The 24,313-nt window shown below is 43.5% G+C and overlaps 3 protein-coding genes across 3 annotated transcripts in view; 1 reads left to right on the plus strand and 2 right to left on the minus strand.

The window, feature by feature from the left end:
• Positions 1-5,787, minus strand: part of LOC111233658 (copine-4-like) — a 34,513-nt gene extending 28,726 nt beyond the window's left edge. Inside the window, exons 1-2 of the mRNA XM_022761528.1 lie at positions 5,627-5,787; positions 1,846-2,037 (exon numbers count right to left, since the gene is read on the minus strand). Coding sequence (XP_022617249.1) covers positions 1,846-2,016 — 171 coding nt within the window. The 5' untranslated portion in view covers positions 2,017-2,037; positions 5,627-5,787. The remainder of the gene's footprint in view (positions 1-1,845; positions 2,038-5,626) is intronic.
• A 963-nt stretch (positions 5,788-6,750) lies between these two features.
• cmtm6 (CKLF like MARVEL transmembrane domain containing 6) lies at positions 6,751-23,250 on the plus strand. The gene is made up of 5 exons (XM_022761536.1): positions 6,751-6,858; positions 8,906-9,026; positions 15,032-15,208; positions 19,381-19,479; positions 19,919-23,250. Exons 2-5 carry the CDS (start codon positions 8,913-8,915, stop codon positions 20,093-20,095), a joined length of 567 nt encoding a protein of 188 aa, XP_022617257.1. The 5' UTR covers positions 6,751-6,858; positions 8,906-8,912; the 3' UTR covers positions 20,096-23,250.
• Positions 16,747-18,585, minus strand: LOC111233664. The gene is made up of 2 exons (XM_022761535.1): positions 18,109-18,585; positions 16,747-17,433 (listed from the first exon to the last, which is right to left on the minus strand). The coding sequence occupies exons 1-2, from the start codon at positions 18,466-18,468 to the stop codon at positions 17,086-17,088; spliced, it is 708 nt and encodes a 235-aa protein (XP_022617256.1). The 5' UTR covers positions 18,469-18,585; the 3' UTR covers positions 16,747-17,085.
• Positions 23,251-24,313: the final 1,063 nt, after the last annotated feature.

Below are 24,313 nucleotides of genomic sequence, written 5' to 3' on the forward strand. Positions count from 1 at the left end.
TAAAACGAACAAATTAAGTCTGAAAAAAACAGTTACTGACTGAGTCAGGCTCAACAATCGGCCTCGACTTTAAAGGATCAGTTTGTGCCAATTCCTCAAAGAAATTAATATAATTATTCTAATATTTTCATAGTAACTTTGTCAAACATGTTTTCTTTGTAATTCGGGTGAACCGACCCTCTAAGTGTAAAACAAGCAGCTCTGAAGAGATTTATCTCCAGCTCCCAGGAGGAACCAGCCTTTATTAAAAGTGGAGCCATTAAAGAGGAGCGAGTGAGCTGCTGGTGCTCACAGTCAGTTTTACTTCAGCTGCTCTTTAACCAATGAAACAGTCGTTACATGTGATGTACAGATATGGAGGAACCAGCAGCACATTTCTAACAGTGTGGATTCACTGTGTGTTCACTCTCACTGTGTTTGGACTCAAACAAGAAGCAGAAACCAGCAGAGAATCTTTTCACTTTCCCTCTTCATCGTCTGTCGTGTCGATAATGAACCGGAGCAGCTTCCAACCGCACGTCATTCCCTCACAGTCCAGCTCCAGATGGCCGACAACAGAGAGGACGGTGGGAGGAAGACGAGTGTTTCACCATGGCTGGAGTAAACAGATTATCTGCTGTCTGCCAATGAGAATCCTGCTTCTGTTTTTCTACAAGGGAACCTCTTTACCTGTGTTCACAAACACCTGAACGGTCACCTGGACGAGTCTGACACTGTGACATGGAAAAACCCTGATCCACATTTCTGAAGTGGTTTAATCAAGAAATCAAGACACACCTGCAGGTGATACCGTCAGCATCACGTTCAAAGGGACGTACATAACCAGGTTTCTCATGTTGCACGTGAACGCCACATGATGCTCAAACTGCAGCGTGACGCACAGCGAGAGTTATTTTATGTCAGTGGTTCCCAACCTGTGATCCGCGGCCTCGAGCTGGAAAAGGTTGAGAAGCACTGGTTTATGGACCTGTGGGTTTTCTACAGAGGGATTCAGACAGATCCAGAGTCTGTTCTGACTCTGAGGCTTGTTGCAGTTATTAGTTATTATGTGAAGATGAAGGTAGATGATGTCATTATTAGATTCAACAGAAACAGAGGAAAGAGGGAGGGAGGGAGAGAGGGAGGGAGGTGGAGGACTGTAGCCTCCACTCTGCTGAGTGGTTAATGTCTTGTTGTATTTGCCCCGTGGTGATTCACTGCTCCGCTAATTAGCTCGGCACCTTCCTGTGTTTTCATCAGCAGCTCGTTCACCTCTCAGCACTTTTCTGTCCATTAAAGACTCCGACAGGACACATCACCGAGGCTGAAAATGTCCAGCTTCAGGCTGAGCAGTGAACGCAGCGTGAAGACACACAGAGGCCGATCAGGAGTCAGCGCTAAGAGGCAGCAGGTGGTGTCGTGTTTGAGTGTGTGATGAAACTTTAACCTGATCAGACATCAGTGAAAACACGTGACTAGCAAGAGAAACAGAAAAGATAAAAGATAAAAGCTGTCTCCTGTTTGATCAGATGTTAGGCTTCTCTCGTTCTCTCTGCTGAACATTCAAACATCACAGCTTCAAGTCTTTCAAACGATTACCACTGTTAATCTGTGTGAGGGTGTGTGAGGGTGCGTGATGGTGCGTGAGGGTGCGTGAGGGTGCGTGAGGGTGCGTGAGCCCCCCCCCCCCCAGCAGCATGAAGCTCAGCCCTGTACCACTCACAGTTTGTCTCTCTCTCCTGAAGACACCTGAGGACAGCGGAGACCCTGACTCTCCTACAGACGGGGGGGCCAGTCCAATGAAAGCACCACAAACACAGAACTGCCTGCGGGCGAAAGCTCAGTCCAGTTGCCATGGCGACTTACCTCCATCCATTGTCCGTGGGACTGCATGTTGAGGACGATGCAGGGGTCGGGTTTGGACAGAGCGTCTCGGTCTGAGATCCCTTTACAGGTGAGTCTCAGCTCCACCTTGGTGAGACAGGGGCTGCTGAACAGACCCAGAGAGTTCGCCGCCGACTCGTAGATGTCACTCATGGCGGAGGCGGGACAGGAAGTCTGCACAGGACAAAGACGTGGAGGATGTTTGAGGACATTAGAGGACGGCACAGGACGCTGCTGGATGCTTTGATTAAAGTTTATAAAGACGTCACCAGCGTCACTGTGTCATTTCTGATTTCCATGTTCTAATCGAATGGAACCAGAACAAGTGTTCATTAAATTAGAATAACAGATGATTGGACTCCTTAATTAATTACATTCATTTCACTGTGTTTGATGAAACCACCCAGAACCTGAGCACACACACACACACACACACACGCACACACGCGCACACACACACGCACACACGCACACACACACGAATGTCCAGGTTAAAGTTAAAGCTTCAAGTTGTTTCCGAGCAGAAACTTTCTCTGTCAGAAACATTCAGAGTAAAAAACTTAAACTTCAGGATCTTATTTGACACATCTGATGTCCAGCAGCTCAAACTTTATTTAAAACAGCCTCATTAGACACAAACTGACTCAGAGTTTTTTCAGCAGCATCTCTGTTAGAAACTCCTCGCCCACAGGCAGCCATTTCCGCTGGGTCAGGAAGACACAATCGAATGTCCAGCTCAACCGCTTCATCGGCTCCATTATCCCATCAGCAGCACTCGGCTCCATATGATGAACCCGCTGTAATGTACTCCACAGGAGGAAGTGACAGATACATCCAGGAAAAATATCCTCCGCTGCACGCCGCCGCCGGCTCGGGTTACACGGGATGTGAGGAGGAGGATTAGGAGGAGGAGGAGTCCAGGAGGCTATTTTAATAACTGACCACAGATCTGTTCTTTAACTGTGGAGGGTCAGGTTCCCCTGATGGTGTTTCAGATGTGGAAAGACTGTAAAAGTAAAAGTATTATATCCAGATGATGAGGTCATCACTGACTGTTGGATCAATATCAGTTATTGATGATTGATGATTTCTGCCTTTTGAAAATTCACCTTTTCTTTTTCCACCAGAAAAATTTCTAGGAACCAAGAAGCTCCGGAGCTGAAGGTGCGTCCCGCCTGAACTGGTTTAGATTCAGCTGTAGTTACTGGTTCTACTGGTCAGACGCTTCAACCTGCAGCTCCGTCTGTAATAATACTGGACTCTTCTGGTCAAAGTGACGTTGATGCTGATGGTGAGGGACAATCTGACGGGCCATGAACACAACACTGAACCTCGCTGATGCCCCCCCCCCTCCCTGGAACACAGCACCTACACCTGTCTTTGATACGGTGGCCCTGAGAGCTCAACACAACCGAACACAAACACCAGGTCCAGGTGAATCCCGCCCCCGACCTGTCAGCTGTGATTGGCTCCAGCCCTTAAAGGATAAGCAGTACTGCATATGGATGAATGGATGAATGGATGAATGAATAATGGATGAATGAATAATGGACGAATGAATAATGATGAATGGATGAATGAATAACGGATGAATGGATGGATGGATGAATAATGGATGAATGAATAATGATGAATGGATGAATGAATAATGGATGAATGGATGAATAAGTAATGGATGAATGAATGAATGAATGGATGAATGAATAACGGATGAATGGATGATGGATGAATAATGGATGAATGGATGAATGAATGAATAAGTAATGGATGAATGAATGAATGAATGAATGAATGAATGGATGAATGAATGAATGAATGGATGAATGGATGAATGATGAATGGATGAATGAATAATGGATGAATGATGAATGGATGAATGGATGAATGAATAATGGATGGATGGATGATGGATGAATGAATGAGTGAATAATGGATGAATGAATAATGATGAATGGATGAATGAATAATGGATGAATGATGAATGGATGAATGAATGGATGAATGGATGATGTTATAAATCCTTTGTACTGAACAGAAAACAGAATACTTTTGCATGTGGATGAAGTGAAGCAGCTTCAGCTCTGAGTGTTTTTAAATCAGCGGCTCATCATCGCTGAAGGTTCCTCTGTGACCTGGACATCAGCTGACGGGGAACATGGCTGCTCCAGTCGCTCAGAGCTCATTAACTTCAGACCCCTCTGTGGAGTTTATCCTCAATCTTTGTGCTGTTACTTAATGTTTCTGTTATTTATTTAACAGAAATATAAAGTTGAGTTGAGCTGAAGATTCAGTGACGCTGTGATGAAAACAGCAAAATGTCAAATTCATTTAAAACTATTTAAAGTCTTTCTTGGATTCGTGGGACAGTTCATATAAAACATCAGGTGTCTCCGACCTGCAGCAGCTCAGGGTGAGGTCATGTGACATAAGCAGTGGAGGTGTGGAGCTTCACCCAGCTGAGACTCCACATCCAGCAGCAGATTAGAGAGCTGAAAACTACATCCCACTTATCTGTGTTCAGCTGCTGCACAACTACAACAGAGTTAATAATTCATGTCAGAGGCATTCGCTCAGAGCGCTGCTCACTGTCAGCCGGGGCTTCTGGGTAACGGTTTCAGCTCAGTGGCAGAACAAACAAAATGTTTGTGGAGGAGAATAAAAACTATCAGAGATTCACAGAGAGAGAGAGAGACAGAGAGAGAGAGATGGAGAGAGACAGAGAGAGAGAGAGAGAGACAGTGCTCTTTCACCTGTCCACCTGGAGCCAGCAGGTGGTGGGCGGGGCTCCAGGCCTGATCCAGGTTTATCAACCAGGAAGTAAGAGGAGATGGAAACATGTGAAACTAAACCTGAATCACAGCAGAGGATTTAACAGAGTTTAACCCTTTAAAGAAAGAGGTTTGTAATTAATAATACTCTTATCAAATGTTTTACACCATGAACAGAAGAACTCAGGCGATGACAGGTTGATGTTTCTCCTGTTTCATAATAAAACATTTATAATATCAGATATGATAATATCTGGAGGCTGATGATGACACTAATATTATATTTATTATATAATATTAGTGTCATCATCAGCCTCCAGGTCTGATTCTTTTACAATAATCCACCTGACTAACTAAAGAGATAAAACATAAAAACCAGCCAGATGCACTTTTCACACCGTGGTGTAAACTGATAATTATCATTAACAAGTTATTAATCATTGATAAATCATTTATTACAACATAAGAGTTATTACACACAGAGTCACAGTCAGAGACAGTCACTGTAAGAATATTCAGTGAATGAAACCTTCCTCATCACGTCACAGTGTGAACTGGTTCACATCACACACACACACACACACACACACACACACACACACACACACACACACACACACACACAGACTGCAAACATCAAGAAAAAGCACAAAAAAAATTTCATCCTCAGAGTTTCTCAAACCTCAAAGATCAAACGCTTCATCCATCATTTCACAAAGCACACAACATCTGAACCTGAACCCGTTCTCCTGCTGAACCTGTTCTCCTCCTAAAGGTTTTACACCTGCCAGCATCAGCAGCCAGAAGAAGAAACCAGCTGTGCACCTGAGCACATCTGGATTCAGATTCTATGAACATTGACTGATTTATAATGTGGGAAAAAAGATCATAAATCAACAGAGTCACAGTGAATCGGATTATTAAAGTATCACAGGATCAATATGACCTCAGAGAACAGAGAGAGAAGAAGAGGAAGATGAAGAAGAGAGTTTTACCTTCTCACAGGTGCAGGAAGAAGAAAAAGAAGAAGAAGAAGAAGCTCCAGAGTGACAACAGCATCAGAAAGTTTCCAGTTTCAGCTCAGACGGACTGAACTGAGATCAGCTCCACGCTGACGGACACACAGCTTCATCCTCCTCCTCCTCCTCCTCCTCTGGCTGCTGGAGAGCCTCTACAGCCCCCAGCCGCCTCTCGCGCCTTTATAGCGGGGGAAGCCTCACACACACACCGCGGAGAGGAGGAGGAGGGGGAGGAGGAGAGAGGAGAGGAGCGGGCTGCAGCGCCTCCTGCAGGCCGAGCACAGGCAGCACAGGCCGGGGAGGAGTGAGTGTGAGTGGTGTTCAGAATTATAATAATAACAATAAACTTTATTTATAAAGCACCTTTCATACAGGAAATTAAGCTGAAAGAGTTTCAATAAAGAAATGACAAAGTGAATTAAAATAGATGACACAATGACTGTGATATAAGAAGGAAAATAAAACCCAATGAATTATAATAATCCTATAATAAATGGAGGAATCTCTGTCTTTGGCTAGTTCACAAATATTCATTAAAAAGCTTTTTTAAAATTTTTCAACACAATTTTTCAAGAAAAAAAACATGTTTATATGTGAAGTGTGAAATCTGATATCTGAGAAAATGTAGGGTCACAACGTTTTCACTGAACTACACTGTAAAAGTTTCCTATGGTGTGACATAAAAAAAAATTGATGATTATTATTATTACTTATTAATATCAATAATATTGTCCTCATGACTTTTTCAATTAACCGCTTTCTGTTGTTAATTAAGTTTAAGATGCGTGATCACACCACAGGAGATTATGTGTTGCATTAAGAGTGAAGTATCATATTTTACACTTATATTCATTAACACATTTTCTTTTAATTCAATCTTTTGAATCATCGTTGTAATTACTGCATTTAAAAAGGAGTTAAACAAGCCCTATTTATTTATTTATTCATCTATTTGAGAAACCTGCTTCTTAATTACACAATATAATGGAGACAGACCGGATGGAACTACCTCCCATCACGAGTCAGGCACTTTTAATTTGAAAATCGTGAGCGGAAGCCGGAGTGTCTCTGTGTGACTTTACAGAAAAAAACCCTAAAACTCTAAATGCGGAAGTTTGACTGAAGTTAGTTGAGCAGCAGAAACAAAGCGACGAGTTGCTGCGCAGCTGGAAACTTTATTTTCCCTGAGAGCTGGAAGAAAGTGAGCGGTGAGTTTGTCTCTGAAAAGTTCTTCATTTTTAAAATTTTATCACTGGAAACTGACTTCCTGTCGCAGCGGGAGAGTTTAGCAGATTGTAGGCCACCGTGAACAGTTCATGTCAGGACGGAGGAAACGTCACGCGCCAGACTGCCTTTAGAAATACGTCAATTAACGAGTTAACGTCGCTTCTATAAAAAAAAAGCGTCATTTTATGCGGGAAAAGTCGGAGTAAAATATTTTCATATGTAATAAAACATCCGGTCTTCTCTTCGGCATGAACCTCACGCACACAGAAGCTTTGGTTCGAATAAAGCTCCACCTTTTAATAGTTTCCTCCCGCGGGATTCCCCTCCAACATTTTCCACCACAACAGCAGCCAGTGACGGAGGACAGCGGTTAGAGAGCCCGGTTACAGATGAGACGTCGCTCTAATGAACCAGCCACGGTTCATTAACCATGTACCGACTCCGCCAGGACACACATCCGCTCAGGATCAGGCCTCGAGTCATGTTCCTCGCTGTGACTGTATTTGTATTCAAGCCAGGAATTATTATAATTCTTAAACTTCTGGACGAGGTTTGGTTTTGAGATTGCACTAGATGACTAAAGGCCTTGTAGCTCCATCTGGTACAATATGGAGTCGCTATCAGTCAGTTATAATAAGTCATAAATTAGTCACACCTGTGCAACACCTGTTCTTGACATGTACCTGCGCAGTTTCACTTTCACTCTCAGGGAATATGTTCCTGAACGTCACACAGACAGAAACACTGAACCTTACAGTGAAGATGTGATTAACAGCAGCACAGGTGTGTGTCCGTGTGAAAACACAATGTTTTTGATTAAACTGCAGGTAATGTTGTTATTTGGAGTTTTTATGAGGAAACTGAACCTTCTGTAGGGTGCATATTAATAAAAACAGACACTGACACAGTTCTGCTCCTCTGGGTTAAAGTTTGTGGTTGTGGTCGATGTTTCTGTTGAATAAACGTAATTTCTGTCTCTGACGTGTTAGTTTCCGCTGAAGCTTCATGTGAATCCAGACATGTTTGTTCTGTAAACATGTAGGGACAGTGGCATCATGGGATGTACCAGTGTTATAACAAAGGTCCTGGTTTGTGTCAGCATCATGTTTTAATGACACAGTGATGAAGCGTGTTGGTTTTTTATTAACAAGAAAATCACGTCATTAAAGAGGAAACGTGTTTGTAAAGAGACTTCAGTGTTTTCTGGATGTTTGTTGAATCAGCTTCTCTTACACCTCAGATGCTCACACACAAAGTTTCATCAGGTTATTACTTTCACTAATATCAAATCATATGTAAAGACCTGTAAATGATCAGACTCCTGAGGCCTGTGAACACATGATGAGATGCCTCAGTCTTTATAACTCATTTTTCTAATCAGTCGTTAATTATTCATTAATTAATTCATTAATGTCATTAATGAGTCTGTGTCGTTGTCTTTTGTTAACGATTAATCAATCACCTGAAAATGAATCACCAGCTGTTCTGATCATCAAATTTCTTCTCAGCTCCACCTCTCAAACTGTGATGGATGTTGTTCCTGCAGTTTAAAGACCAAAGAATGAATTCATAGATTCATCAGGGAAATAATCATCAGATTAATTGATAATGAAAGCGGCTGTAGTGTAAAGGCTGATCAGAGTGTTGTGAAGCAGCTCGGGCTGTAGATGCTGAGGTATGTGGCGTTGGTGTGTGATATGTACAGTGTCCCTGTGCTGTCAAAACAAACACTCAACACTAATCAACTTATGAAAGTACGACCGCAGCTCGTTATCGTCTGTCTCCTCGTTAAGTTTAACATCAAAGTGTTGTTAAGAACTAACAACGTGACTCTAAACAGAGTCTGATCAACAACAAAACTGTGAGCTGGACAGACTGTCTCCCTCAGGACGAACACACGGTGATGAAGACGCCGTGTGGAGGACGTCTCTGCTCTGAGGGAAAACTAAAAGGATGTGTCTGTCTAACGTCTGATAACAGCCTGATTTTACAACATGTCCTCTGAAGTCTCTCTCTCTTGTTTCTCAGCTCCATCATGACCTCTGAAGTTTACTCCACGACGACGGCTCCGAACCCCAAATCCTCATTGTGCCTGGTTCCATCAGAACATCTGGACAAACCCCGCTTCCTGGTCAAAGTTAGTGAAGTGGTGAGTTCAAGGAAACTGTGTTATTTCTGGAACCTGAGCTGCTGACATCATGTCTGTCCTGGACATCAGCAGGTTGACAACAAAACAACAACAATCACCTTTTAGCAGAGTTTGAGTCTGTTTGTGGTTGTTCGTCTCTTTGTGGTTGTTTGTCTCTTTGTGGTTGTTTGTCTCTTTGCGGTTGTTTGTCTCTTTGTGGTTCTTTGTCTCTTTGCGGTTGTTTCTTTGTGTGTTGACTCTTTGTGGTTGTTTGTCTCTTTGTGGCTGTTTGTCTCTTTGTGGCTGTTTGTCTCTTTGCGGTTGTTTGTCTCTTTGTGGTTCTTTGTCTCTTTGCGGTTGTTTCTTTGTGTGTTGACTCTTTGTGGTTCTTTGTCTCTTTGCGGTTGAATCTTGTAGTTGTGTTGTTGTTGAGTCTCTCTGTTGTGTCTTTCTAGTCATTGTGTATCATTTAAACTCTCAGATCAGAAACATTTACATTAATTGATCGGTGATGTCACTCGTTAGCTGGGTGTGGTGTTACCTTGGTTTTGGTGGACCCTGTAGGAACCTGGTCTCAGCTGATCTGGATCTGAGCTCAGTAGAAACGATGCGTTTCTGTTTGCTGCTGCCGTCTGAGCTGTCGATATGTTTGTCAGTTGATGCCATGGTTTCTATGTCACCATGACGACCACAGAGTGGACAACGATGCAGTTTAGTGGTTACACACCTGTTCAGCTGCAGACTCGTGTGTGTGGCGTCCTCAGGTGTTGTCGGTCTGGTGACGTCACGTCTGTGCTGGAGCTGTCGTGTTTCCATCGTGATGTCTGAGGAAACTTCTTCATATTTAATACAAACATTCACTCAAGGTTGAACTGATTAGAATGTGGTTGTCAAAGGTCACAGGTCACTCTGACCTCACAAAACACTCAATAATTCATCCACTAACTATGACACATTCTGTCTAACAGAATGAAATGACGTGATGACATTTTTTATCCAAAAGGTCAAAGGTCAACATCAGTGTTACATCATAATGCTCTGCAGAAACACTGGTCATTGTTCAGCCTTTTCTCAGACTCGGAGACTGAGATCATGTTTCCTGACACTCGCTGGTCGATGAGGAAACGACACGAGGAGCTGATTCTAGTTTTTTCAGGTATTTCATCAGATCAACATCTGGAGCTCGTTAAGCTCAGAGTTCTGGATCAAGTAGTTTGTCAGTTTGTTTCAGCTGTTATTTCACAACAATCAATATCAATCAATAATCAGTGTTTCGGCTGCTGCTCAGCTCAGTTTCAGGGTGTCAACAGTAATTAGCTTCATTAGTGTTAATGTGGATTCATTTAACGAATGATGAAAGATGAACTTAATGAATTTCGTTAGTGGATTCAGGATCGTCACAGCTGTATCTGGACCAACTGGTCTGAGACTAGAACTTCACCGGTTCTAAAGAGTCTGAACTCATTCAGTCAGATCTGAAGTAAAGAACGGACCTGTTGTTCCAGTAGACACTGTTATTCACATAAACACTAAACATGGACACACAGACAGACAGACAGACAGACAGACAGACAGACAGACAGACAGACAGACAGACAGACAGACAGACAGACAGACAGACAGACTCAGTGAACTGAACATCTCTTGACATTTCCTTTTTAGAAAAACTGAATTAAAACATAACTGACTGATTTATGGACGATGAGAAAAGTCTCTTTGCAGCTGTAAACGACCTCACACACACCAGCTGTGTAATATTCCTCATCTGCTGCTATGTTTGCTGATTTGTACACATTACATTATTATCTACACATTATTATTATAAATTATTTACCTTTTTTAATTTTTAGTATTTATTGTTGACATTCAGCTTGAAGTTTCTTTTTTGCTCCATCCACTTTGTTGCTGTAACACTGTATATCTCCACACTGGGACCAATAAGGGACAATCTCATCTCATCGTAATATCAGGAGTAGTATCAGTAGCAGTAGCAGTAGTAATAGTAGTAGTATCAGTAGTAGTAGTATCAGTAGCAGTAGTTGTAGAAACAGCTGCTCACTGTAGTCCTTATCACAAACAGGAGGACACAGCATTTGTAGGGGACTATTTTCATCAGCGGATTAATCCACATTTGGTGCTGTAGTGAGAGTTTGGAGCAGCAGGAGTGTGTGAATGTGTGTGTGCGTGTGTGACCTCTGTGTGACTGGACCTTCCTCTTGCAGCAGCCTGCAGGAAGCAGCAGACTGGAAGTGAAAGTGTTGCAGGTCTGACCGTTGGGCAGTAGAGCTGTCGTTAGCAGATCTGAGCCGCTGTCGCAACTCTGAGCTGAGGCGCCGCCGGCTGCATCCGGCCCCGGGGCCCCCAGCACGCCGCTCCCATCTCAGAGTGTTTGACAAAAAGAGGATCTACACATGGATCACATCTCCAGCCCGGTTCATCTCATCAGTGAAACATTAGATCCAACAGACTCACAACAGGAAGAAGACCAGTGATTAAAGCTCCTGACAGCTGTGATGTTAATTAGTTCATGGGTCGTTAGTAACTCTGATCCACAAAGATCCACAAAGATCATAATCTGATCTGAGACCAGCAGAGACCCAGATCAATGAAAGTCTTAGGACTCATCTGGAAACGGAGCCTTTAATGATTATTGTGTCTCACCTGAGGACAAGCTCCTCAGGTGAGACACTCAGACTTCCTGCTGCAGGTCACTGCTGTTTTGTACAGCTGCTGTGTCCGCACGACAGTTCCTGGTCATCAGCTTCATGTGTGTCACAGCCACAGACCTGCGACACACACGTTCAGACACGGAGCTCAGCAGCTTGTTGGATTAAAATCTGTTCTTGTTGTAACAGAACGTTCTGTACATGCAGTGTGGTAGAAAGCTAATCTGAACTTCCTGCAGGGCTTTCACAATAAAGGATTCCAGTGTCTTCACCCTAAAGTGCCTTTATTGTGAAACAGGGACAGGAAGTGTGTTGGTGAGATCACAGTGAGGTGAAGGCGGACGTCCACTAGCTGATGCTGTTTAAATGACTGCGGCTGCTCAGGTGTGACGTTCAGGTCCACTCTGGATGGTGGTTTAGTTTCAGGGGTGGGGTCACGTCTGTGTTAGATAACCACAGAAACACGTTCAGCCTGCGTCTCTGCTCCGTCCTGTCAGTGATCCAGATCCGGGTCTTGTGTGTGTCCTCTGGTTGTTGGTCTGATCTCGATCTTGTGAATCTTGAGAAGCAGCAGAAACAGAAAGAAACTGTTTAGTTGAATGTGGTTGAACTTCTGCTTTAAAAAGAAAAAACATCCCAATAAAAGTTTTTTGTCACAGAGCAGCAGTTGCTGTTGACGGAGGATCAGTCTGAACCATCGAGTTCCCACAGCTCAGCATAAAGGAGCGTTCAGCACTTTGTACAGTGTCGTCATTAAACTGCACTGCAGGGTCCATACACTGGAAATGATCCCAGTCTGACATATACAGTGGCCCAGACAGGTCAACACAAGTACAAAAGCCACTTTTGTCCAGTTGCATTATGGGACATGTAGGACCCATGGTTTCTGGACTGTCCACCTGTTTTTAATCTAACGTGTGACTGGAGGTTTAAACCACTGCAGAGGTTTTCAACCTCGTCTCTGTAACTGTCGACCTGCTGAGAGAGAGAACTCTTCTTCTTCTTCTTCTTCTTCTTCTTCTTCTTCTTCTTCTTCTTCTTCTTCTTCTTCTTCTTCTTCTTCTTCTTCTTCTTCTTCTTCTTCTTCTTCTTCTTCTTCTTCTTCTTCTTCTTCTTCTTCTTCTTCTTCTTCTTCTTCTTCTTCTTCTTCTTCTTCTCCTCCTCCTCCCCCTCTGAAGTCTCTTTAGTGTTTTAAACACTGAGCATGTAGTTTCAGTCGAGTTGCTGTAGAAGTGAAATGATGAATGTAAAATCAATGTGTAGATTGATTGTTAAAAGATGATCATGAGCTGAGGTCCTCCTCTGAGGAATCAAACCCTGAGCCGTGGCAGCGATGATGCCTTGCTCCACAGCCCTGCCCCCACAGGGGAGAGACTGAGCTGACATCAGGTCTGATTTTAACTCTGTGGTTCAGGGTTGGTCTCAGACTGTTTATAACCCGACCTCCAGCCGGCCACAGTGTTCCTCCAATAAACCCAGTGGATTGATGGGAACTGGGTCTGGGCTGGTTCACTCATGTTCTCCGTCCGACACACGAGCTGCAGCAGTCTGTATTTATAGATCAGTCATACATGAACTGACTCTGTGACTTCAGAGGGTTTCAGTCGCTTTTATGATGCATTCACCGTCTGGTTCATTGTCGTTTAAAAAGAGAGAGAGTCTCTGTGGCACTCTGTTTTTGACAGCTGTTGGCAAACATCTGGATTTAAAGCTGACACAGAAAAACTAAATAAGAAGTGGGCCGGACCGGCTCAGAAGAAGAATGTGCCACGATGAAGTTTTCATGTTTAAAACCTTCATACGGAAGCATCAGGTGAACGGCATGATGGGAACATTCATCAGACCGCCCTGAGCTGAGGCGAGAGATGAAACGATTCAAAATAAAAGTATAAACACAGGAACATGAGGCATCAACCGATGATCAGTATCGTGAAGTTCTTTTAACGATAACTGATGAAATAAAATGTCCGTGAGTAAACGTGTTCCTGCGCTACATTTTAAAAGGGGAGGGGTCATAATATAATGATGATGATGTTTATATTAATACATAATACAACTATTGAATCAAAGAGCATCTTCAGGTCACAGGTGAGAACAGCTCCGGAATCAACCAGTTCACTCCAGTCAGGCTCTTTACAGCCTGTGATCACACCTGATAATATTCACTCAGTGATCAGTTTATTAGGAACGTTAACTGATGCAGTCTCATACAGTCCTGCAGTAAATCCTCCTTCATGAGGTTTTAATCTTCAGTTCGTATTAAAACAGTTTCAGACAGATGTTGATCATTGTGGAGGATGTGTGTGGAGCTGTGTGACATTAAATATAAATGGATAAATAAATAAAAAACTAAATAAATAATAGAAACACCTGGAGTCATGGTGAGTGACCTAATACAGCAGTAGTTATTTGTTGGTATATCGGTTCCAAGTATCAGTTATCAATAATCGGTATCAGCCCTAAAAACCATCTCAGTCGTTCCCTGGAAACGTCCTCTGTTACTCTGTTATATCATCAGATTGTTATTATTTCTCTGCATTAATGTAAACAGCATTTACTGATGTAGCTGGAGCCCAAACTGACACTTTATAATTAACGAAATATTGACGAGGAAAACGCTGATTAACTGTGAAACTGACTCTTGATTTGTAAAGTGAATCTGTCAGTCAGACGCTCTTGTGTGGTTCGTCCCAAAGTGGCGTCTCTGCAGCAGGACGGAGCTGACGGCGTCCTCCTTCCACTTCCTGTGGACTCACTGTGGTTCACACACGCCCAGGACGCCCACATGGTGTGTGTGTGTGTGTTTTGGGAAGCAGCCGCCGCCCTCCCGCGCGCGCGCGCGCACACACGCGCGCGCGCGCGCACACACACACACACACACACACACACACACACAGAGAGAGAGAGAGGTCGGAGCGGTTCTACCACAACAGTTACTTCTCTTCACTTAAACAGAGTCAGCAGCTTTTTTTTCTTCTGGTTTAATGTGTCAGTCACTGTTGTTCTGCAGCAGCAACACATTTTATTATTGTCATTATTATTGTTGTTATTATTATTAGTATTATTGTTATTGTTATTATTGTTGTTAAATCCTTTATTTTTTTAATCTTACATTTCTCCAGAGGAGAAGATTTGCAGCTTTTTCTTTCTCATGTGATTTTTAAACTGGAACGGACGTTTTCAGTTTTCTGGCCGATTGATTATCTGATAAAAGAATCAGCTGATCAGTGATTATTAGTGGCAGCTGTGTGATCAATATGAAGATAAACGACCGATGATGACGGAGTGTCTTCTCTTCTTCTGTGACATCATCAGAGTCGGAGCGAGCTTCTGTAACCTCCTGTTCTCTCTCTCCGTCAGCTGCTCTCCTTCGTGGCCTTCATCCTGGAGGAGGTGGTCAACAGCTGCATCAGCTGCTCCGCCCTCTACTTCTTTGAGTTTGTCAGCTGCACCGCCTTCCTCTTCACCCTGCTGCTCCTCATCCTCCTCTCCACCAGCCTGCACAGCAGGGTGGGCATCACCTGCTGGTCCAGCCTGGTAAGGTCCTGCTTTAGTAGAGACTACACCTCCTCCACACCTCCTCCTCCTCCTCCACACCTCCTCCACCAGCTGATCAGTGCTGATCAGAGCTGAATCAGCTGGTCACATGATCATGTTAATGAGTGTCTACATGGAGCCAGGTAGAGACTAAAGACAATAAGTCTGCCTCCTGTAAACAGTAAATATTCTCAGTTTGTTGAGTTACAGATGCTTTTGCTCTTTAACTGAAGAGTGAGTCATGATTAAAAAACATGATGATGACGTTAAATGGGAACCTCAGATGTTCAGTCCTCATTGCAGTAATGTTACATGTTCCCAAAAACACTTCTTTAAAACAGCTGATGAATGTAAATAAACAAAACGGCACAGTTAAACAGACCCTTGTGTTGTTGCTGTGCTTCTTCTTCTTTGGTTTCAGCTGGATGAGGGAGGCTCAGGAGGACTGAGCACTTCTTCTTCTGTGCAAACACATGAGCTGCAGTTTCACAGACATTTACATGCGACAGTAAAGCAAGTGAATGTCGTTTGTCTTCTTCTGTGGTGTTTGTTCTGTTCTGGATTCAGATCATTGGAGCTTGAAGTCTTTTTGTCTGAGTGAGTTTCAGCTCGAAAACTGAGCCTCTCCAAAACTCTCCAGACTGTTGATGTGCGTGCGTGTGTGCGTGTGTGCGTGCGTGCGCAATGAACCTGCTGATCTGAGCTGATCAGTCGTTGATATTCCAGTGCCTTTGTCTTCCACCTGGTTGATGTTGATGTTGTTCTATCAGTGATTCCTCAGCAGCAGCTGGTGAACATGTGTCAGAGTCTGAGAGCAGAGAGAGGGCGGAGCTGAACTGAGCTGCATTAAACACTGAGGTGACGGAGCAGGAGCCTGAGACTTGTTGTTCATCAAACAGCTGTCTGTCACTCCTCGCCAGATGTTGCTGTGATAGTTTTGTTGTTGAACTGAAAATAGGACAGAGAAGAAGAGTCGGCTGTCTTCATGTTGTCCAGGTGTTTGACTGTGTGGACGGAGCTGTCTGCTAAAACCTCCTAGAGACTCTGCGGACACTCAGTGTGGTTGTAGCCTGTCAGTTAGTCCTGTTGTCATAGAAACCATGTCACACCGACCTGCTGTGTGCCAGATGTGACGCTGGTATGTAATACTGGATCTCAGAGGAAGTTCAAGTCCACGTCCCAGCAGCTACAGATCTGTCTGACTCTGACCGGGCCCAGTGACTTCGGAATTACCCAAAGTTCATAGCGTTGTGACTTAACAAACTTGCATGAAAGGGGCTTACGCTAACGTTAGCATTAGAAGAAAACAGACAGTATAAACAGTCACTGTGATTCAGAGCCAGAACTGTGGAATTATCCGTCCTGTGATCACATGATGAGGAATATTAAATATCCAAACTGGATCAGATCTGATCAGCAGGGGGGGCGTTGGGATCGGGCCTGGGTCTCTAATGTGACGCTGCAGCAGCTAAACAGGAAGTTATGAACACCGATAAAGAAGCACCAGGGTATTTAGTCAATTACTGCAGGTTTATTCGAGTTACAATAGTGACATCATTATACATCTTTTAATGTAAACATCATAACGGAACCTGGAGCTGTGAGGGCCCCCGGTAGGTTAGGGCCCCCGGTAGGTGAGGGCCCCAGTCAGTTGCCTTATTGATGCAGTCACTTCTCATCAGACCACTGACCTGCAGCAGTTGGGTGTCACATGAAGGTTCAGTGGCAGTGTGAACCCTGGTGGTTCAACATGTCCTCCAGCTGGTAGCTGACCCCCCCCCCCATGAGAACGCTCTTGTCCCGTGTCTTTAACCCTCCTCCCACTCTGAGTGTCCGTCCAGCAGCACTCAGTGAGGGAGTGAGCGGGTGGGTGGATTTTACGGCGGCACGTCTCTCAGACGAGGCGAGGACTTCCACGTTCCAGAGTGTCCGCCATGACAGCTCCACTTCACCCTCATCTGAGCCCCCGAGTGGAAAACCTCCTTCTCCACGATGGGCTGCCCACAAGTCTGACACATCCTGAACAACTCCATCAGGTTGTGGTTGTAAACGATGGTGCAGTCTTTGTCGGGGTCCTCGTCGGACTCATCGGACTCGTCGCACTCTGGCTCTGAGTGGAAGCTGCTGTCGTCCAGCGGGTCGACCGACACCACGATGCAGAAGCTGTCCTCTGAGGCGGCGGCTGGAGGCGACTGTGACGAGCCGGCCGCTGCTCCACAGGTCGGCTGAGGAGAGATCAACAGAGAACAGACACTTTGATGAACCAGGGTCACATCTGTCACATCTGGAGAGGGAAACTCAACTTCCTGCTTCTGTTCCAGAGATAAAAACATTAATAACTGAACAATCAGCCGAGGAACAGACGTCCTCAACACGGAGTCATGTGACGCTGTGTTGTTGAAATCACATGTAGATCGATTGATGTAACTCTGAACTCCGTCCCCTCTGTCCTACGGTTATCACAGACACTTGAACTAACCACTTGACTGTCAGCCATGATGTGTTGATGATGTGTTTGTTAAAGATCACTAAAAACATAAATATTTAATGATGACATTAGCTTGTTAAGAAAATTGTAATTAATGAACAATCAGCTGATTAATCAATAATGAAAACAACAGTTAGCTGCAGCCCTCTCCACTTATTGAAGCAGACTGACATTTCATCCGGGTCAGATTCGGTCCGTTCATCAGCAGAAGGTTTTATTAATGAAGCGGGTGGATCCGGGTCCGGGGCCCCTGTCTGAGGTTCCCCGGGGTCCGGCCCTGTGTTCAGTCAGCGAGTCACGTTTATTATTAAATTATATTATATTATAGATATATATTATATTGATTAAAAACGTTACCGTGACACAAACGGAAGGATAAAGACACCGGGACCTGACGGACTGAAACATTTACCCGGGTTCTGCTTCTCTTTGGAGCCGGGGGAGATGGGTCTGCTCCGCCGGGCTCCCCCTGCCCTCTCCCGGGGAACACTGACGGCACGGCGCCGCTCTTCAGCATCGGCTTGGGCGTGACGTTGAGTATTTTCGCCCGGAAGTCCTCCTCGTAGTCGTCGGGGGTGAAGTGCAGGCTGCACACCCGGACCCCGCTGTACTTGGACACAGGTGTGTTCTCGTCGTACCTGGGGTTCCTTATCGCCGTCAGCCATGTTCTGCAGCGCTGCGGGTCTCTGGTCGGTAACCCGTGAAACACGACGCCCATGGACTTGGCCTCATCGTAGCCTTTACACCCGGGAACACAGCACCTCCACGGCATAGTGTCTGTCCGACGGTCGGTGAAACGTCACAGCAGCGACCGTTAATTCACGACCGTGGCGGTTAGACGGTTTAATGTTGACACCACAGAGCACGGAAGTAGAAGTTCTTCTTCTACTACACTATTTTAGGTAAACAACGACATGGCGCATCACCGCCACCAAGTGGTAGCAACAGGTAACTGCAGAGATAGAGAGATAGAAAATAAATAATTAAATAGGCAAAGCAGTAAAACCTTAATGCAGAAGGATTTATTGGATTACTCTGACTTCCTGTTAGCTATGTACCTACATAAATAAAAATAAGAAAAGTTTTTATTTCTTTTGGTGCTGTAACAAAACAAATTCCAGCTGTTTTCTGTAATGAAAGATAAATCTTGATATTAAATAAATAACAGTAATAATAATACATTTTATTTATAGGCACCTTTAAAGACACTCAAGGACAACACGCAGTGAAAGATAAAATGCAAGAGCAAGGCACAAAATACAAAAATACACAATCAATTAGAATAAATATAAGAAGAGGTCTGAGAGTACGAGCAGAATTTAAGACTCTGACTACCATTAATAACACAGCTGAGCCAACGCGTTGTAGGACTTAAAATATTTCTCTGCTGTCCACCATGTTTGTTGATCATCAGTCTTTTTTTCTTTGCTGATGCCTGTCGTGTGTTGGAGACGCAGAGGAGACTGAACTGGGAACATGAGGAACACGTGTGGACCAGTTATCATCTCTACTGGTGTTACACACAGAGAGTGGTTCAGAGTTTCTCATGTGAATCTCAGAGAGAAGGAAACTAATCCTGTTTCCCTGCATGTGAGCGTTTCCTCTGAGGTGTGACGGGTTGTTTCCACTCAGCGAACACGAGTCAGTCCTCAGCTGCTGATCTTCTTCTTCTTCTCTCCTGCAGGACTTCATCTACACTTGCGCCATCGCCCTGTTCTTCTGCATCTCCTCCATCGCTTTTGCTGCACAAAACAGCGGCACGGACCTGGAGAAGAGTGCTGTGGTAAGGCCCTCCTCTTCCTTTCCTTTACTGCCTCCTTTCTTCCTTTCCTCTCCTACCTTTCCTTCTTGGCCTCCTCCTTTCCTCCTCTACCGGCTTCTTTCCTTCCTTATGTCCTCCCTTTTTCTTAACTCCTTTTTCCCCTCCATTTTCCTTCTCTACCTTAATCTTTTTTCTTTCCCACCCCGTTCTTTCCCTTCCTACCTCTTGTTTCCTTCTCTGCCACCTCTTTTCCTTTTCTACGTCCTTGTCCTGTCCTTCCTCATCTTTTTTCCTTCCTTACAACCTTTTTCTTTCCTTATACCTCATCATTTCCTCCTCTGACTCCTTTCTTTACTTTGTTACCTCATCTTTTCCTTCACTGCCTCCTCCTTTCCTTTCCTACTTGAGAATCTCTACATTGAAGTCACCTTCCCGACCTTTTTTTTTAATCCTCCTCCAGGCGTTTGGTTTCCTGGCAATGGCGGCGTTTGTCATTGACATCGTCTTGTTTATTAAGACCTGCGGGTTTCCGCTGAAGAAAGGCGGGAAGCAGGAGTCCAGTAACGGCGGCCCCGCAGCGATGGTGGCTCAACCTGAGGCGGAGAAACTCAACCCGCCGATCAACGTGGCATCATAAGTCTGTTTCTCCGTTCACATGGGTGCGCTGTGCTCAGAGGTCAGAGGTTATTTTATGCACTATTCCTTTAACGTGACGACAGGAGGCGGAGCTTCAACGGCAGGTTGTTGACCTGATGTCCATTTTTTAAGTCATTTAAATCCTGTTTTTAATTGTCGTTCACCTCAATCTGCCTATATTGAATCAATCAGAGTCGCTCAGCGTGGCTTTTTAACACCAGCAGGTGCATTGATGGAAAAATACTGAGGCGGGAACGATCCAGATGTTTTTCCTGTTTTTTTAAAGATTTAAAATGAGGTTTTTAAGGAAGAACAGACACTAAAACCATCGAACCACTAAACCATCTCTTGATTGAAACGTTACAGTGAGTTAGAGCTGGACACATGGACCTGTCTTTACTGTTCTCTACTCTGTTTTTTTAAAATCATGAATTTACTGACACATTTTGTATAAATTGACAATGAAAATCAAATCAATACTTTTTCATAAATCTCCCAAAATAATCGACCGATGAAATTAAGACGAGCAGTTTTTCGTGGTGGTCAGGTGGTTCAGGTCAGCGGAGGTCAAAGGATGAATCAAGATGACAAATGATCAGTGGCATTCGTAAGAAAAGACACATTTTTGTCCCAAAAAAATAATTAGTAAAATATTTTTCTCTATATTTTTTTTTTTCGTCCTGAGACACAAAATATTTCAGATGTAACAATCAGAAGAAAAAATCTAAAAAGTTTAAACTCGAACGTTCCCCAAACAGCAGCAGCAGCAGCACGTCTTTATCAGCACAGATTAGTGTTGCTTGTTGTTTGTTGTTGAAGAAGGTGAACGGTCGAAACAAGCAGTTCTATTTCAGATGGTTTGGTCTTTTCCTGAAGGTGTGATGGTTTGGAGTGTCCAGCAGAGGGAGCTGTGTGATGCTCCTCATCTTCACTCACTGTTGAGTCATAGATCCAGACAGACAGAGTCATCTGAAACAGGAAGGTAATCATGCATCATGTTTGTTTTCAAGCTTAATTAATTAACCAGACTGACCATCGTTTGTCTTTCATCCGACCTTCATCCAGTGAACCTGATGAGGAATGTTTTGACTAATGAATCTGAATTAAAGCAGCAGTGAGTGACGCTGAGCACAGGAGGTTTTCTCTGTCACATGATCCTGCTGTTCTCTGACCAACCTGTACGGGATCAGACAGATGTTCCACAGGTGGCAGATTGTAAATGTCAATAAAGTTCAAACTGATTGAAACAAACAGGCGGGACCTGGACAGGTGAGATCTGCAGCACATGGTCATAATAAGAGTTTTAATGAGCAGCTGCAGGTCGTGTTTCCACGTCTTCGTCTTTCTGTCGACATGTGCTGCAGATCCTCGTCCACACCTGATCAATCAGTTCAGTCACAGATGAGTCAGAACATCTGGAGCACAGCAGCTGTATTAGTGGAGCGAGTTTCTTCCTTCAGACCCCAAACGCACCGAACAGTTTCCCATGATCCTCCACCAAATGCACCATGAAGTGACGCCTCCTGATCAGTCCCTCAGTGTCCTACCTGAACGTCCACCTGTCTCTCTACCTGACCTCTGACCTCCCTGTGGAACAATCACTTTGTCATTCCATCACTTTAAAGGAAAAATCCCCCAACAACACTTTGTTTTTCTTCCTGTGGTGAAATGGCGGCGAGGTGGCGTCCAGCTCTTCATGTGTCTGCTCAGCCTCGTCTTCATTTCTAAAAGGTTCTGTGTGTGTTTTTTAAATATTGTTTTATATTCAACTTTTACGATTGTGAAGAGAACACCTTAATTATTTTTTTCTTCGGGTTTTTTCCACTTCAATGGTTCACATCCTTTAGTTCTTCACCACACTGCTTCCTGTTCCACCAATTTAACGCTCGTCTTCATCACTTTAATTTTTAAGATGAATGTTTATGAAGGAAATGATGCTGTTTTGTCAGATATAAATATTCATCATATGATATCATATCTTACTGTCACTGTATGTAATGATTGTTGCTCGTTGATCACTGACTCAGAAGAAAGAGTTCAGGATAGAAAAAGAAAAGATTCGTCTGAATTAGTGTGTTTATGACGTCCTGAGAGAAGCTGCCAGCTGCGCAGCAGGGAGAGAGTTTTTATGGATTTTTTTCGTTGAATAAAGACAAAACAAAACTTTATTGACAATGAATTAGCTGCCATTTGTGCCTCTTTGTGGTTGTTGGTAGTTGTAGTTGTTTTTTGTCTTTGTGCTTCTCTGTCGTCGTTTTCCTCCCAGATGTGGGTTTAGGGATCAAAACAACATCATGCTTAGGTGAAATATTCCTTTAATATTTTTAATTGTCAGTTAAAACTCTAATCAACCTCCACACACACACACACACACACACACACACACACACACACACACACACACACACACACACAGAGTGGCTTTAGTCACAATGATGCTGTTTAAAAGATGATTTTTGTTCTTATTTTAACATTTATGCCCAGAAAATAAAGCGGACTGCAAGTTCAAACCAAACACAACACAGTTCCACCTGTTCCTGCTGCACGTGTCATGTTTCTAGATGTTTAAAGATGACGCTTTTTTCTACATTCCTTTGTTTAGTCGAATCATTTCTTCTTTCTCTGTTTTTTCATTGTGTTCAATTTCCAGAATTTCATGAGACAAAGACGAAATTTTGACGTCAAAACTAACAAGTTTCTACTGATGATGATGATGATGCTGTTGTGAGAAATTAAATCTGATAACTAAAAACTAACACATCCATATATGACCAAGCAAAAGCCATGAGAGGAATCATGTAACTGACATAATTATGAGAAGTCATGTCATGATTTGGACATATGAGTAATTGACATTTGTTTTGTTGTCTGGCGGGAAACTGGTTCAGACCGGAGACAGGAATCTGCCTTTGACTCGTTTTTACATTTGACATTTATAAAAGTGAAAACATGACAGTTGTAAAATGTCTAATGAATCACTGAAAATCATATTTAATTATTCATGTCTGTCTGATAATCCAGAAATCTGTTTTATATCAACATGATTCATGTTCACTCTCTTCTGTAACAAAGACTGTATGAAGGTGCAGTGAGGCTCACTCTGTCTATGATCAGTGAATATTCTGTCATGTAATAAATACATTTTCAAGAAATAAATCTGCTGTTTTTTAATTAATTGTTGAATAACTTTATTTTTGAGATATGAGACAACAGCAGGAGACTTGAGTCTGCAGGAAAAGGACAGTTCACTGTGAGGATCTAGAAAGTACTGGTAAATTTGAAATGACGTCATTAGAAGTGCAAATTAATGCATGTTTTTATTGTGGGGGGGTTGCACATGCGCACTAGGGACAATCCTGGGATCTTTTTTCGCTTTCTTTATTGTACACAATTTCATAAATGTAGATCAAACATCGTGGACATCTTTGACGGGCAACTAACAAGCTGCCCGTGTCTCAGCTTCTCCCGTTATGACGGTGCAGTATTACACGCATGCGCAGACGTATGTGTGCGTGTAAACTAAACTTCCGCATTAAGGTTAAGACGCAGCAGTAGGTAAACGAGCTAATGACGCTGATTTATCGTCTCTTTGTGAGATCTGCTGTAAATTAGAGACAGAATATTGTTACAGGAGTGGAGCAGCTGCTTTCAGGAACAGATCGGTACGTAAGTTGTGTGCGTAGAGAGAGAGAGAGAGAGAGAGAGCAGTGATGTTTGAGACCTCAGCAGAGTTAGCTAGCCAGTTAGCATTTAGCAGTGTAGCTGTGAACTGCAGCGCGGTTTGTGAACTTTGGGCTGTTTGTCAGTAAGAAAAGCTGCGACTCCTCAAGACCGAAGTTCCTGCGTCTCCTCTGAGCTACATTGTCACCGTGTCGTTGTCAGGTAATGGTAAATATTTTAGATAGAAGTGAATTAGATTTGATAAGTTCACTGTCAGTTCAGAAGAACAATCCTTAAACTTGTTCAGACCGGACGGAGGAAGGTGAAGACGTTCAGACAGAGTAACAAGGTGGAGGAGAGAGACTTTCAGGTCTGAGTTTCAGAGGTTTACTGGATAAATACAGGCTGGTCCATATCTTTGATGTAGTAATCAGATGAAACATACACTGAGTGGGGGGGGGGGGTCGTCTCAGCTCTGCTTGCCTATCAGTAAAAGTCACCATATGCCACTGTAATAAGCTAAAAGGCTAAAAGATTATTATGAAATGTTTTAATAATT

The sequence above is a fragment of the Seriola dumerili genome, unplaced genomic scaffold (assembly GCF_002260705.1).
Source record: "Seriola dumerili isolate Sdu_G_001 unplaced genomic scaffold, Sdu_1.0 BDQW01000415.1, whole genome shotgun sequence".
NCBI classification, from domain to species: domain Eukaryota; kingdom Metazoa; phylum Chordata; class Actinopteri; order Carangiformes; family Carangidae; genus Seriola; species Seriola dumerili.

Coding starts and splice junctions, on each gene's coding strand:
- cmtm6 (XM_022761536.1), top strand. CDS start 8,913: ATGACCTCTGAAGTTTACTCCACGACGACGGCTCCGAACCCCAAATCC. Junction 9,027..15,031: donor TGGTCAAAGTTAGTGAAGTG/GTGAGTTCAAGG, acceptor TCTCTCCGTCAG/CTGCTCTCCTTCGTGGCCTT. Junction 15,209..19,380: donor TCACCTGCTGGTCCAGCCTG/GTAAGGTCCTGC, acceptor TCTCTCCTGCAG/GACTTCATCTACACTTGCGC.
- LOC111233664 (XM_022761535.1), bottom strand. CDS start 18,468: ATGCCGTGGAGGTGCTGTGTTCCCGGGTGTAAAGGCTACGATGAGGCC. Junction 17,434..18,108: donor CAAAGAGAAGCAGAACCCGG/GTAAATGTTTCA, acceptor ATCTCTCCTCAG/CCGACCTGTGGAGCAGCGGC.